This window comes from Mus caroli, chromosome 7 (genome assembly GCF_900094665.2).
Source record: "Mus caroli chromosome 7, CAROLI_EIJ_v1.1, whole genome shotgun sequence".
In the NCBI taxonomy this organism is placed as follows: Eukaryota; Metazoa; Chordata; class Mammalia; order Rodentia; family Muridae; genus Mus; species Mus caroli.
Window position 1 is genome coordinate 57,740,711 of NC_034576.1, and position 16,522 is coordinate 57,757,232.

Genomic DNA, 16,522 nt, shown 5'->3' on the forward strand with positions numbered 1-16,522 from the left:
GAAAGAAAGAAAGAAAGAAAGAAAGAAAGAAAGAAAGAAAGAAAGAAAGAAAGAAAGAAAAAGAAAGAAAGAAAGAGCAAGATAGGGGAGAGACTGGGACTCTTATAAGGTAGCTAAATGTGAGCTTGAGAGCACGCCAATAAGCAATGTTTTTCCACGGTCTATGCTGAAGTTGCTACCTCCAGGTTCCTGCCTTGAGGTCCTGCCTTGGCTTTCCTCTATGATGGACTATAGCAGGGAATTATAAACCACGTAAGTCCTTTCCTTCCCCAAGTTTGTTTTCATTACTGTTTTATCACAGCAACAAGAAAGCAAACTAAAACCAATTTCTTTATTGTAGTGGTATTATATATACCAAAGATATATAATAGCCAAAGATATATACAATGAAACCTCATTTATTATCCATTTAAACTTGTAGTCATTATTTAAATGACCTTAGTATTTATGATATATTCATGAAGTTATTTATATTTCTAAGAAACTTTATAGACATTTAATGATACATGTAAACTTCTCAATATATGCCTGACATATATACATAATATATTAGACATTTGTGCTTTAAATATAAAACGGATCTAAATTAATGAATACCATGATGAATACATTTTAAATATAGTAGAAAGGTTTCAAATTGAGTGAATAAAAGTTTGTATTTCTTTCATTGTTATCATTATTCTACGCTGAAAAAACTATTTTATATATTATATGTCTATTCAGAGCTTTGGATTTTATGAAGCATAACACCAAAAATATGTGGTTTATCTTTATGGGTTTTTTTCTTTAAAACAAAAACAAAATGCAATCTGAAAGAAATCAAACCTTAAGAAATTTATCCAAAATTTAAAATATTAAGAAAAAGTGAAAAGAAACAGAGATGAATAATAGAATATAATCATATATATGGATAGCTACTGTTGTCCTAGAAACAAAGATACTTCAAAATGTTAAATTAAATCATGACTTTAGTAATAAAAAATGGGTTTACAAACTTATTACATAAGGGACTGTGCAATCATTCTTTAAAATATAAAATCTAACAAATAATTATAAAATAGAAATCATATGTGTTTTCTCAGAAAACGGTTATATGCTAGCATATAACAGGTTACATGCTAGAGTGTATGGAGATGATCACTCACATTTTAGGACAATAAGGTGATGTTTCGATCTGGATTAAAAAAAACAGGTTGTAGATAAAGCTGGATAACAAATGTCTGAATCAAAGAAAAGTATAAACGTTAATTCCTTGAACTAGCTGGAAATTATTAGAAGTTTCATGCTGTGATGTCAAACTGAACAATCTGTATTTAATTAAGAAAACTACTCCAGACACAATTACAGTAAGGAGAACACTTTGTTCTCAAGATCTTTAAGCAGTTCAGATTGAGACCATAAAAAATTTTTATTATCACAGAAACGGAACAAGAGTAGGCATATGTCATGACAGTGAGGTGAGTTGGCAAGGATTCTAAAATACAGTAGAAGATGGGATATATCTATAACATCAGCTGGATGCTGGAGGGAAGGGTAAAGTAGACATTCCATTGCTTGCTTCAGGTCTTGAATTGTGCACTACATAAATAAGTATTCATAAGCAGAGTACTATAAGTCCTTAAACATAAGGTAGGGGAACCTTCAGGGCCTCACAGAAGGAGAAAACTCACAGTTTAATGAGCAGTGTGTCTGCCCTATTAGCATGTAAACGTGCATCTTCTTTAATAATATTGTAAACAGATAAAATACTTATCATAACATGATTTTTATGAAACATTACTAACAGTTCCATAATTCACAAATATACTTAGTAGACCTTCTCGACTAGGATTACATTAAGATTCTCAGGAAAAAGTGTAAGTTTCTCACATGGAGAGGTTATGAATCCAAAGTTTTAGAAGCTCTAATTTAAAAGAATATTTTTTGCAGATGGCCATCAGCCTGTGAGAAGTAACAGACATAAAATGATCCAAAAATCATGGTGGCTGTGTGCACCACACTTTCACAGGAGTATGGTGTGGCCAGTGAGTGGGGTACAGTTTAAAATCTGCTGTTGCAGATGACATAGCAAAGACAAAGAATAAATGAATTGTGAAGGAATAGCACCTACAGAATGGAAAAGAATCAACAAACAATGATACACCAAAATCCTTTAAGAGCTACAAGAAAATGCTCAAGAATTCAGGAACATGTTTTTTTTTGCATACATACAAAAGAATGAAAGAAAGGGAAAAAGAAGGCTTATCACAAACGTCTATAAAAAATATTGGAAGTTCTACACAGCAATCTGAAAGAAGATGATTATACCAAAATTCTATTAAACACTTAAGCATAAATAGATTCTTGAGTTTAGTACTAAATTAAGGCAATAAAGAGAAATCACCATTACTTAGGCAATATTTCATATATTACAAGCTTAAAATATTCTACAAATAAATGTTTTAATAAACACTCAACTAGGAACAAAATCATATACAAACATCTAATTCGTGATATTTTTAAATGGATGATTAAAAAGTTAACCTTGGTAACCACACTAGAATATTTTCATATATTTCTCAGATACACCTGAGTACTAAAAAGCCATGATATCAGTGGTAAAGAGCCATGAATTTGTGGTGATAAATTTAACTGCGAAAAAGTAGTAAAGGCTGTAAGTACCTAGTAATGTGTGACCTACTTAGCAACTATCACTTTCAGCTGGTGCTCATACAAGTAGTATGTGAGCATCAACTGCAAATCTATAATGCACAATGGACAGCTGCTAAAAAGAGTTAAAAGTTGTGGACACGTCCTGGAGGGAAAATATGTAAATGCCATTTCTGCAACATGTTCAACTTATGAGTTCCATTGTTGTGTGCACTAAAGCAATAGTGAGATACTATTCAGAGTCACTGAACTTACTGAATTTAAAAAAACAATCTTGAAAATGCCAGTAGAGACAAAAATATGAAGCGACAAAACGTCCTTACCTGTCCTACTCCATAACTTAACCTTTTCAATTTATTGGCCATGGTTACTGAACAAATGTGTGACTATGTGAATATTTTGTGGTGCAGGTATTTTATTTATAGGCATTTAGATATTTTCTGGTATGATTATATTCACATCTCAACAAGACAAGTTATATGAAATATCCATTATTCATAACAGTCAGAAGCACTATTCATAAACACACAAATACTAGATACATGTATATTTATCTATCCATATTGGAGAAGACAGCTTGCAATAGATTATTCTCTATCACACTTTGTTGAAGCAAAAATTGGCGAACTATCATAAAGAATGGGTGTCAGCAACCTGGTCATGTTTTGGGAGGGAAGTGAATGTAATGAATGATTAAGGATATATTGGTGCTTCTCCCATATTTTCTATCCCTTAAATTTCTGATCTATGCAGTTTTTAATTGGTTAATGAATTTTTCACAAGACTGTGTTTATTTTTGAGTGTACCCAGCCAGTACCACAGTATCATCCATGCTTATGAGTGGTCTGAAAAAATAATTCCTTCTGAAAATTTTACAAATCTCTATAGTCAATAATGATCCCCATGTGATACATTTTTGTAAGCGATCAGGAAGAACAGTTTCTTTCATTTTCTCTGTCAACATTGCTTTGGAAACTGTATCAAGTGCAGGCCAGGGTGGACAATCACTGGATAAACAGTGATATACAGCAAAGCCAATGAAAAGGTTGTATGGAGTCTCATGGCTCAAAAATAACAACAAAAAATATGGCTTCCTCCTCCAATTAACTGAAAATCAAGACAGCTTTTAACGTAAAATACAGTGACTAGAATAAAGATGAATTTACAAAATTTATAGTTTCAAAAACAGGAGTGTCTAATAAGCAATTAAATGGAAAAATAATCACAACAACGATAAGCTCGACAAAAAAAGCAGTAATTGCAATAATAATTTCATTGTTGTACTCAAACATAAACATGAGCTAGAATAACATATGAAACTATGTGTATTTCTATGTGGTTAGATGAACAGATGTTATCTATATCCTTAGTCCAACTTAGTGAGTGCACTTTCAATTAAACTCCCAATATGGGGTTTATAAAAACTTAACATTATAATCCTAAAATTCATTGAGGAGAATTAAAAACAAAACAATATTAATAAAACAAGAAACAGAAGAGTTTAAGGGAGCCAACTTTGCAAGAATGATGATAAGAGTTTTAATGCTTAAATCATTTTTCTTTGAAACAGACCTTTTTATAAGTGAATCAGAATATACAAGAAATATATCTCTGGCCAGGCGTGGTGGCGCACACCTTTAATCCTAGCACTTGGGAGGCAGAGGCAGGCGGATTTCTGAGTTCAAGGCTAGCCTCATCTACAGAGTGAGTTCCAGGACAGCCAGGGCTATACAGAGAAACCCTGTCTCGAGAAAAAAAAAAGAAATATACCTCCTTTCTTTATCTGTTAACTGATTGATGATTGCTTGATAGGTGACAATTCTGTGATATATGAGTAGTAGATATGTAGATAGGCAGATAGCTGGTAGATAAAACACTTATTGATAAATGATAAGCAAAGAGATGATAGATGGTTGGTTCTTTAATGATACATAAAAAAAGGAAATAGATAATAGGTAGACAGGAAGGTAGATGATAGATAGATAGATAGATAGATAGATAGATAGATAGATAAAGACAGATGATGATAGCTAATTAAGCAGTATATAATAAGTAAGAGATAAATGATAAATAAATAAGTTATGAATTATGAAGAGAGATATTTTAATATCAAATCATAGACATACATTTTCAACATAGAACAATTATCACAGACTATATATATATACTGAGCTCAGAAATATATTAGAAAATTATTATGATTTTTTGTACATCAAAATTGTAACAATTGATAAATTAGAAGTAAATTCATATTCTATAAAAAAAGTGCATTCATTATGGTGGGATACAAAGAGGACTAAATCTTATACAATTAAAAAATTTTGAACATAGAATCACAGGAAAAAAAGATGTGCAAGAAATTGGGAGAAGAGGCTCTCTATATTAAGAGAGGTCCAAAGCAGAGAATATTCCTGCAGTTTCAAAATCCAACCCTGAACCAGCTTGAAGTTTTTATCAAGTATCCATAATTGTGTCACAAAAATTGTACTTTTATCACTACCCATTCTTGAGTAATTTGTTGTGACATTCTTTACAAATGCAGTCTGACCTGACTTAAAAGTGAGGAGGACTGACATAGAGAAATGGAAGCAAAAAATTATGAAAATGGAACTATTATCTCATAAAGTATCTGAAAAGTATATTGCAAAGTAGCTGTGAGACTGTGTTGTCTAGTAGGTGTCAACTTGACACTAGTTAGACTTATCTGAGAACAGAGAACCACAGCGGAGAAAATGCCTCTATAAATCTGGTCTGAAGGCAAGTCTTTGTAACATTTTCTCAATTAATGATTAACATGGGAGGAGCCATTTCCCTGTAAGCAGTATTACCTCTGGAGTTGTGGTCCTAGGTGCCATAAAACAGTAGGCTATACAAGCTGTGAAGAAAGAGCAGTAATCAGCACTTGTCTGTGGTTTCTGTATCATTTCTTTTTTTTTTCTTTTTTTTTTTGGTTTTTTGAGACAGGGTTTCTCCGTGTAGCCCTGGCTGTCCTGGAACTCACTTTGTAGATCAGGCTCTGTATCATTTCTTGCTTCCACGTTTCTGCCTTAAATTCTTGCTCTAACTTCCCTGGATGATGGATTACAAACTATAAAAAGAATGAAACCCTTTCCTCTCCCAATGTTTTGGTCATGGTCACCATCACAGCAATACTGTAGTGAGTAATACAGATTCCAGTCCTGTGACATTCACATGCATTTTCTAAAAGGGGAAGACAATGTCTGTTCTATGTTGAAGTATAAATAAATATCAAATGCTTGGATAAACTAATATGTTTCAGAGACTGCAAGCTTACTATCACATATTGAAATTATCTTAATAGTTTAATACACTGTCTTCATCTATTAGAATAGTATTTGTCCAGAAATAGTCAAAGAAATATGTGTATAGCCATAGACCTGGATTTCATTACTTCATAAGAGAAAGGAAAGTGGGAATTCTAAACATGCAATGATAAGATCAAACGAAATGCACACACAGCAGAATGGTTAATAGCACAAATCAGCTGGTCAGACATCCAGGAGACATGAAGCCAATGGCAGAACATTGGTGACGGATGAGCCTTTTTATTATGTTTTTAAAGAAAAATTTTATTGGAAGATAAACATCACTTACTATAAATCAAACATACTGTGCTCGCTTCTGCCCATTTCTACTCTGTAGGGTTACAACGTTTAAAACTAGAAGGTAGTGATTAGTTGACTAACCTTCTTGGCTATATATCTCTAATTAATTGTATCCTGTTCATAATTACTTTCACATGTACTGAACAATAAATTGTTTAAAGTTCTGTGGTGAATTTTCTCATGAAGATTAGAAACACTTAATATAATAATGAATGTTAAAATGATTGCAAACTATATTAAACATAGCAATAGAAATAATACTCAAAATTTAATCTAATGAAAAATCATAAGAAATAAGCAAAAGCAATATTGAACATCCATATGTGTTATATAAAAGGAAAAAGCAATAGACTATAAATTTTATGGAATTCACGATGAATATTTCTCTCTAAACTCATAGCCAGGTCAGCACTCTTGTTCTCAAGTCAGTATATTTTTGGAGAAGTGGCTGAGACAGGGAGCTCTGAGCTGACTGATAGACCACTTCCATAATAGCATCTTGTCCTTGAAAGTGATTTATTATCTTATTGACTTAGTTATTTCAACTGTAAAATAGGGTTAGCAAGAAAGCCTACCTTCTGGAGTTCTTTTGAAAATGAAATAAATTCTACCAGCTCTCATGCAAAACAATGTCAATGTGTTTTATCGATCAATTTGATTTATAATATACTATATGATAATCTGGTATATGTTTATTGTATAAAAGAAACCACAGACATGAAATGACACTATATTTGGGTGAAACAGAGATGAACTGTTAGTATTTTTTGTTACTTGATTTTGTCTTTTTTAAAATTAGGTATTTTCTTCATTTACATTTCAAATGCTATCCCAAAAGTCCCCCAGACCACCCCCCACTCCCCTACCCACCCACTCCCACTTCTTGGCCCTGGCGTTCCCCCGTACTGAGGCATATAAAGTTTGTAAGACCAAGGGGCCTCTCTTCCCAATGATGGCCAACTAGGCCATCTTCTGCTACATAGACAGCTAGAGACACAAGCTCCAGGGGTATTGGTTAGTTTATATTGTTGTTCCACCTATAGGGTTTCAGACCACTTTAGCTCCTTGGGTACTTTCTCTAGCTCCTCCATTGGGGGCCCTGTGTTCCATCCAATAGCTGACTGTAAGCATCCACTTCTGTGTTTGTCAGGCCCCGCGTAGCCTCACAAGAGACAGCTATATCAGGGTCCTTTCAGCAAAATCTTGCTGGTGTATGCAATGGTGTTAGCATTTGGAGGCTGATTATGGGACGGATCCCCAGGTATGGCAGTCTCTAGATGGTCCATCCTTTCATCTCGGCTCCAGACTTTGTCTCTGTAACTCCTTCCATGGGTGTTTTGTTCCCAATTCTAAGAAGGGGCAAAGTGTCCACACTTTGGTCTTTGTACTTCTTGAGTTTCATGTGTTTTGCAAATGGTATCTTGTACTTGGGTTCTCTAAGTTTCTGGGCTAATATCCACTTATCAGTGAGTACATATCATGTGAGTTCTTTTATCTGACTTATGAACCCTGGTGACACTCTATAAGTGTATGATTATTGACTAATCATTTTTTGACCAGGTATGTGTCAAGGACATTGCCGAATAGTATGCTTCTTATCCATGAACCACTCCAATTTCCTTTTGACAAGAAGAAGCTGAATGGTAGTAAACACCTTCAGTTAGCAAATTAAAAAAAAAAAAAAAAGACAAAAATTGTCACTGAAACCTACTCTAAATGACCTAAATTTGCTAAACAGTGAAAAACTCCACAATGCAAATTATTCTTCTGTCATTTGGCAGAACACCCATGAAATTCATTAAAACCTTTTTCAGAGTAAAGACATAACTCATTTTTAAAACCTCATATTATTTGAATTGGGGTCAAAGCTTTGTATAAACTACACAATTTAACACAAGAGCATATGAAGCCAGTATCTTTGTTGTTTTTGTTTTTGTTGTTGTTACAGAGAATCTGACATTTAGAAAGGTCAGTACTCTCAAGGGTTCCCCCAACCTCTTACCTCACGAGGTTGCCTGTTTCCATTCTTTCTGCTGGCTGTCAGGGCTTCAGTCCTTTTCACACACCCAATACTAGATCATGTTCCCCTCTCCCCCATCTCCTTTCTAACCCAAATCTCTCCCTCGCTCCCCCCTTTCTGTTGCTTTTTTTCAACCCCCCCCCACCCCCGCCCCACAAATGGGACTTAAGCATCCTCACTTGGGCCCTTCAGCCTGTTGATTTTTTTTTCTGTGACTGTATCTTGCATATTCTGTACATTTTTTTGACTTATTAGTGAGTACATACCTTGCATATTGTTTTGAGTCTGAGTTACCTCACTCAGGATATTTTCTAGTTCTATGCATTTGCCTGTAAAACTCAGATGTCTTCATTCTTATTAGCTGAGTAGTATTCTCCATTGTATAAATGCACCATATTTTCTGTATCCATTTTTCTGTCATGGGACATCTGAGTTGTTTCCAGCTTCTGGCTATCACAAACAAGGTAGCTATGAACATAGTGGAACCATGTGCCCCTTTGGCATGGTGGGGCATCTTTTAGGTATATGCCCAAGAGTGGTATATCTGGGTCTTCAGGTAAAACTAGTTCCAATGTTCTGAGGAACCTCCAGATTGATTTCCAGAGTGGTTATACTAGTTTGCCACCCCACCAGCAATTGGAGGAGTGTTCCTTTCTCCACATCCTTGCCAACGTGTTTGTCACCTGAAGTTTTGATCTTAGCCATTCTGATTGGTGTCAGGTGGAATCTCAGGGTCATTTTGATTTGCATTTCTCTGATCACAAAGCACTTTGAACATTTCTTTAGGTGTTTCTCAGTCATTTGATATTCCTCTGTTTTGAATACACCATTTAGTTCTATATCTCATTTTTTGATTGGGTTGTTTGGTTTTTTGGTGGTTAGTTTCTTGTGTTCGCTACATATTATGGATATTAGCCCTCTATAAGATGTGGGGTTAGTATAGATTTTTCCTAATCTGTAGGTTGCCAATTTGTCTTATTGGCTATGTCTTCATATAAAGGCTTACAGAAGCTTTCTAGTTTCATGAGGTTCCAGTTTTTAATTTTCAATTTAGAAAATTTCTGTATAGAAAATTTCCCCCTGTGCCAATGAGTTCAAGGCTCTTTCCCACTTTCTCTTGTATTATAGGATTCAGTGAATCTGGTTTTATGTTGAGGTTCTTGATCCATTTGGACTTGAGATTTGTGCAAGGTAACAAATATAGGTATAATTTCATTTTACTATATATCGGCAGCTAGTTAGACCAGCACCATTTGTTGAAGATGCTTTCTAATCTCCATTGTATATGTTTGGCTTCATTGTCATTTGAGAGACTCAGGACTCAAAGGGAGGGACATTACATGAAATTTCCTACATTGGGAAGAGGAAAATTGTAGAGCCCACCTCCTGCAGAAAGACAGGGCATGAAGTGAGGGATGGGTTTGCCATCTCACAGTCAAATGACTGACTCACAATTGTTCCTGTCTGAAAGAACTGCAGGGATGGAAATGCAGAGGAGCCTGAGGAAAAGAAGGTTCAGTGACAGGCCCAAAGTGGAATCCAGCTCAAGGGGAGGTCCCAAGGCCTGACACTATTACTTAAGATATGGAGCACTCACAAAAAGGGACCTATCATGACTGCCCTCTGAAAGACCCAACAAACAGCTGAAAGAGTCAGATGCATATATTTACACCCAACCAATGAACAGAAGCTGCTGACCCCTGTGGTTGACTTAGAGGAAAGCTGGAAGAAGCTGAGGAGGAGGGCAACCCTGTAGCAGGACCAGAAGCCTCAATTAAACTGGACCTCAGATCTCTAAGACACTAGACCACCAACCATGCAGCATACACCAGCTGATATGAGGTCCCCAACACATATACATCAGAGGACTGCCAGGTCTGAGTTTAGTCAGAGAAGATGCACCTAACACTCAAGAGACTGGAAGCTCAGAGAGTTTAGAGGTTTGGTGGGGTGGGAGTAGGGGTGGGGACATCCTCGTGGAGACAGGGGATGGGAGGAGGTATGGGATGTAGAACAGTCAGAGGGCAAACCGTGAGGTGAATAAAATCTGGAGTTTTAAATATATATATATATATATATATATATATATATGTGTGTGTGTGTGTGTGTGTATATATATGTATATACATAAATAGATAAATAAATAAAAGATTTAAAAAGAAAAGAAAGGTCAGTATTCATTTCTGCAAGTTTACAACTGAATACAACCATATTTCACTACACACCACTCTGTGACTTCCTGGTGAAAGGGTAGTTCCTAAAGTTGCTGAAATCTGAAACATGGCATCATTGTTAACCTCCATATCTATCCAAAGGGCAAATAAAAGCAAAATAATTTAAAATAGCAGGTTTCATATTCATTTTATTTCTTCCGATGTATGAAAGCCAGTCATAAGCTCCCTATATATTTGCATCTAATGTGGTCAGGGACTCTAGCCTGGACCGCTGCATGTTGGATTCTTTGTCTACATCTCATTCTTGACCAGCTTTACTCTCAAATCTTTGTACAGGGAAACCTTTTTAAATCACAAATCTGACCTTGTCCCCACCTAACTAGACATATTTAGTTAAACCCCTTAGTCTCCAAATGAGTACCTGAGTCTTACTCCAAAAGCTGGCATCTTTCCCCAACTCTTCCCATATGTTCTTGCTAGCAACCAGATTTTCACTTTCATCTGGGCTTTACAGCTGACATTTTTTCATTGAAATTACCTTTATTGGCACTGATAGATTTACAAGCACTTTCTCCCATTGTCTCACTAATTCATATATACTACCATAATATATCTTTTGTGTTTTCTTAGGAATTCTTCCTTGGATTTTTTTGCTGTTGTTGTTGTTGTTCTCTTATGTGTTCCAATTAATTACTCTATTAGGCATAGGATTTGGGTGTTGGGGAGAGATTGGTTGGTTTTGGTTTGTTTTCAATAGGAAAATACTTTTTTCTTGCCACACAAGCTCAAAATAGGCACAAACAAATCATGCACACTTTCATGATGAGCTTTGCTTGTATAGAAACTTCACCTTTTGTCCAAGGCTCACTGGAATTTCTGTGTTCATCTACTGACTTTCATAATAATTTTCCTTTCCCTATCATGCCTTTAAAATGCAGTTGTGGTTCTTGGACATATTTTCCTTTCTCTCCAGTTTTCTTCTCTGTGGACCAAGGATGAAAGCAGGGTGCTTGCTGTCTAACTGGCTCTACCCTTAAGTGTAATTCTCAGTATAAAAACATACCTAAGTTTCTGGGATAGTTCCCCAAACCCCTTCTCTTGCAACAAATATTAAATGCCTAGAAAAAGTAGTGAAATTATGGAAACTATCTTCTTTCTAAACTAAACCTAAACTAAATTTGCATGCATGGAAATACTGCCTTGGGAATCCTCAGTCTGAATAGTTCTCTCTCTGTACATGAAGTCTTTAATGTAGAAATGCCCATTAAAGTTTCAGTCCAGTTTACCGAAACTCTCGGGCTTTCTGATTCTGCCTGAGGCCAGATGGAAGTGTGTAGAGGGCTCTCACACCTTTTTTTCTGTGTTAGACAGGACTATGAAGAGCTAGAGAAGCAGCTGAAGGAAGTCTTTAAGGAGCGTAGCACAGTCCTACGGCAGCTGACAAAGACATCCAGAGAACTGGATGGGATCAAAGTCAACCTTCAGGTGAGTTGGACACTAATGTTTTCAGCAGCAGAGGAGTTCATTCATCCCCATGGGACTGATATGCATTTTTAAACAATTTTCTCTGCATCTCTGGGCTTAACCATTCCAGTTATTATTTATTATTATTTGAGCTTTGAAATAAAATAGACTTTGAAATAGTTCAGAGACCTGCAGTTTTCAAACATCAAAAGGAGAAAACTGTGTTTGGCAAAATCCATCAGTTCCTCCAAGCTTCCAAGATCAATTTGACCCCTGTGTTCTTCTTATTATAAAATGATGGAAAGGTATTATAGGAATGAGATATTTGGAAGAGAATTTTAGATTTTCCCTTGGACAGCTCTAAATATCCTTTGAACAACTTCTTTATAGAAATGGATAAATGTAATACAAAAGAGACTACCATGTTTAAAACAAGACAAAACAAAAGAAAGTTCTATTTCAGGTAAAAAAAAAATCTTTTGGGGCAGTTGAATTTTGTTTTTTCAAGACCAGGATTCTCTCTGTAGCCTTGCCAATCCTGGAACGTACTCTGTAGACCAGATCTCCCTGCCTTTGTCTCCCAAGTGATGGAATTAAAGGCATGTGCCACCACCTCCCAGCTAAAAATCTTTTTAAAACACCTGATAGCAATTTGTTTTTCTCCTGTGAACATACATTTTTAATTTTTTGGAAAATTTATTTTTATACAATATATTCTGTTTCCTGCTACCCTGACTCTTCCAGGTTCTCACCTAACTCTCCTCCCATCAAGATTCACCCCTTCTGTCTCTTGGGAGAAAACAATATAAGAGAGAATAATAAAATAAAGTATAATATAAAAGAAGCTAATCAAAATAGGACAAAAACAAAGAGATGGAAGGGGGCTGAAGGAGAAACAGAAAGAAACACTTACAGATACAAATACACACACATCCAAACCCACAAGAATTCAATAAAAACACAAAACAAGAACCCATAATGCATGCACAAAGGTAAAAAACATTCTGAGACACAACATTAAGAGACACAGAGCAGTACATTGAAGTAGGACTTTTCACATTGAATTCACTGAGTATATACCATAAACTAAATTCCTTGGTGGCATTCCATGATATAATTCTTTTAATAAATATAGGAGACAGTAATCTTGATGTGACTTTTCTTGCATAAGCAATATTGTCTAGAGAAAGTTATTTGTTTTTGAAAGTCAGTAGGACTCTAGAGTTTAAATGTAAGCTGTTTTGCTTCAGAGCCTTTCCACATACCACAGAAATCAGGCTGTATATTATCTTGATCCTCAAGGTCTTTGTGATATGTTGATGCCATTGTTTTGATGGCACAGTCAGGCACTAGTTCATTGACTTTAGTCCAGCTCATATGCTGGGTTATCTTTCCATAGCTCATATCTAATTTACACATGAACACCAATCTTCCTTTAGAGCTGGCAATGCAATGTTTAGAACGAGTATACAGGTAAGTAATGCCTGAATTTGAACTTATTTAAATTCATGTTGCAAAAGTTGTGGTACATGTTGAAAGAGTAAAAACTAGCCACTGTCATGTAGGATATGGTGACAGGTAGGAGGACTACACAATTCATGGAAAATGGTGTTATGCATCCAGGCATCAAATTTCCAAAAACTAAATAGGAGGATTCAAGAGGCTATGGATTGATTTTCTTTTACTTGTGAAAGCCAAGACACAGATTACTGAGAAGAAAATTAACAGGTAAACAAGCCTGGGGGGAATAATCAAGACACCTGTCTGTTCTCAGGGGGATGGAGCACCTGGCACAGGAGCGTATCGTATTACCAGCATATGGTGAAATGCCCTGGAGTGGTCAGTGATTAGTGTTCCCAGGACTGATTCCTAAATCAAAGTGTCTCCTTATAAACTAGAATGTTGCTTTAGAAAGATTTGTATGGAGCTATATTTTTTGAAAAGATAAAAATACTCCCTGAAATGCTGTTACAACTTTGAAATTTTTTTTTTTTTTTGGTGGTGGGGGGGTGGGATTGTTGTTTTGTGGTACATTCCACCACACATGGTGTTTTCCATCGTTTATCTTAACAAATCCTTTTAGCAAACTCTCCACAAAATTAGCCTTATTGCTTTTGTTATAAAATAAAGAGCGAATACATAAGTATATCACAGAATGTTAAGTCACTTTCATAAACAAAGGATGACGTTGGATTTCAAACTTAAAGTAAATGAATATATAACTGTGTTATGTGACTTTTCCTGACAAAATGTGAACAAAATGTCTATGCATCCCACATAGAGACCTAGCAACTGCCCACCAAAACTATCCCACATAATATAGGACAAAAAAAAATAGTACTTTGATGTCTGACTTTACTCATTGCATTCACCTACATATATACTAAATTCTTCAGTGGCATTGCATGATATAATTCGTTTATATAGATATAGTCAATAGTGCTCTTGTGAATTTTCTTGGTGAACTGATGAGTTAAATTGAAGCTAATTACAAGAGTATGGAGATGAGATAAGACATGGGCTACAAGCATCTACTCTCTCTCATTAACCTTAGGCAAATTCGGTTATTTGGCTTGCTGGCTTTTCAGATGCACTATAGCTCTCATGCTGACCTTGAGCTTGCTATGGAGTCAGTGATGAATGTGTACTTCTCATCCCCATGCCTCCTGAGTGTTGGGATCACATGTGCATCCTACTATGTGCATTTGTTTAAATAGTACTGAAGCTAGAACCTGGAGATTTCCACATGCCAGACAGATACCCTACCAGCTGCTGAGCTGAATTAAAAACATGTCCTGTCTTCAATAAGATGGCTTTATTAGGCTCAATTTTGGGTAAATTGGTTGGAAGTGATCACAGTCACTCTGAATTCAAGATAACAGGCATGTCCTGTTCAGATGGCAGAGTTCCTCAATACATCACACATATATTTCTTATATATTTACTTTAGTAATTTACTAACATTTTCTTTTTTTAGTTTTTTCTTATGTCTTAAAAGTATTTATTTGTTTGTCTGTTTAATTTTTATGAATAAATGCTTTGCCTGCACATATCCTGGACACTATTTGCATGCAGTACACATGGAAGCCAGAAGAGGGTGTTAGATTTCTTGGAACTGGAGTTACAGATAGTTATTAGCCTCCTTGTGGGTGCTTTGAACCAACCCTGGTCCTTTACAAGAAGAGAGAGTGCTCTTAACTACTCTATCCAGTTCCTCTTAGATTTTTTGTTTGTTCTGTAAATTCATTTGGTTTTTTTTTTAATGTAAAGTATAAAAAGCAGGAAATCTTACCTTTTGAAAATTGATTTCCAGGCACTTACTCTTCATAACTTTATCCTGTGTGGAAGAAGAATATAGGATGATCAATAAATATGTTAGTCAATAAGTTGGTAAATCTACCTTCCTATCACTAAAAGAGTCAAAATCATCATGAAATACCTGTATATTCTTCACTGGATGTTGCTGAAGACAAAGTAACTATGTGAAATAGGTCTTCCACAAGTTATCTATCTGATCCATTGGTTTCTTATTGTTGAACTGTGTGTATAGCCAGTAATTGAATCGTAACTTGAATGACACACTCTACTTACTTATATCCCTACCTCTATGTCTAGGGTTTTTGCTTTTGTTTTTGTTTTGAAACAATTTTTAGTAGAGTCCTCTGACTTTTTAATCTGCATTTTCTTCAAAACAACCCAAATGTAGGCAATGGGCAATAATACATAACACATTTTAAATGTCTTTCTTCCTCCCCTCATCTGAGTTAACTCATAAATGAAAATGTCCCTTTATGCATTCTCTATTTTATTAAATGAAGAAATCATAGGGCTGACTTTTTGATCTCTCCAGGTGGATCCATGATGTATGTTGATCAGTCAGTCTTCTGAATATTGAGATTTCCCACTTTAATTACTTATACTGCCCTCTTTGTCTGTTAGGAGAAACTGTTTTCCCTAAATACATAGAGCACTGCTTACTGAATACTTCCTAGAGATACTCTCAGTTAGTCATTGTCAGCTCAGCCCCTAGGTATCTCTGGTAAAGCTAACACTGTATTAAAGTTCTCTGTTGAACACCAGCAGCATGTTCTACAAGTCTTTGCATAATTCAGGATAGGTTGTCTGTTAAATAAACATTAAGGAACAATGCACTCACTGCTACACTGTTGTCATTTTCCACAATTCACAGCTACTCTGTAGAAACGGTTATTGCTTCTTTTTTTAAACTTTCCATATCAAATATGACAGGTTACTCTAATAAACAGTTACTGAGTATAAATAAGCAAGTTATTAGGAAAGATTTAATATGTAAGATCCTTGTATAAGAAACACCCGGGGAACATTTCTGGTCTCATTTATGGCCTCTGAATCTTTAATTTACGAGTATATAAGTAATAATGACTGGAGTGTCATATATTATTTTCTTAATACCTATGTATAATGACAAGTCATGAAGTTATCTGGTCCTCTGTCTTTATGTGTCCTAAAACATTACTTAGAAGTAAGACATAAACATGAATGAACAAGCATGTGCCTTTGACTGCTTTCAACTTCAATCAGCTTATTCCCTGACCTATGCAGTCAAGTTT

At 35.4% G+C, this 16,522-nt stretch overlaps 1 protein-coding gene across 3 annotated transcripts in view; it reads left to right on the plus strand.

The window, feature by feature from the left end:
• Luzp2 (leucine zipper protein 2) overlaps window positions 1-16,522 on the plus strand; it is a 371,192-nt gene that overhangs the window by 177,341 nt on the left and 177,329 nt on the right. For 2 of the 3 annotated variants that reach the window (XM_021168299.2, XM_029479978.1), the window contains exon 2: window positions 11,837-11,954. In XM_021168299.2, the coding sequence (XP_021023958.1) occupies window positions 11,837-11,954 (118 nt within the window). The remainder of the gene's footprint in view (window positions 1-11,836; window positions 11,955-16,522) is intronic. The other variant, XM_029479976.1, reaches the window with a different exon arrangement.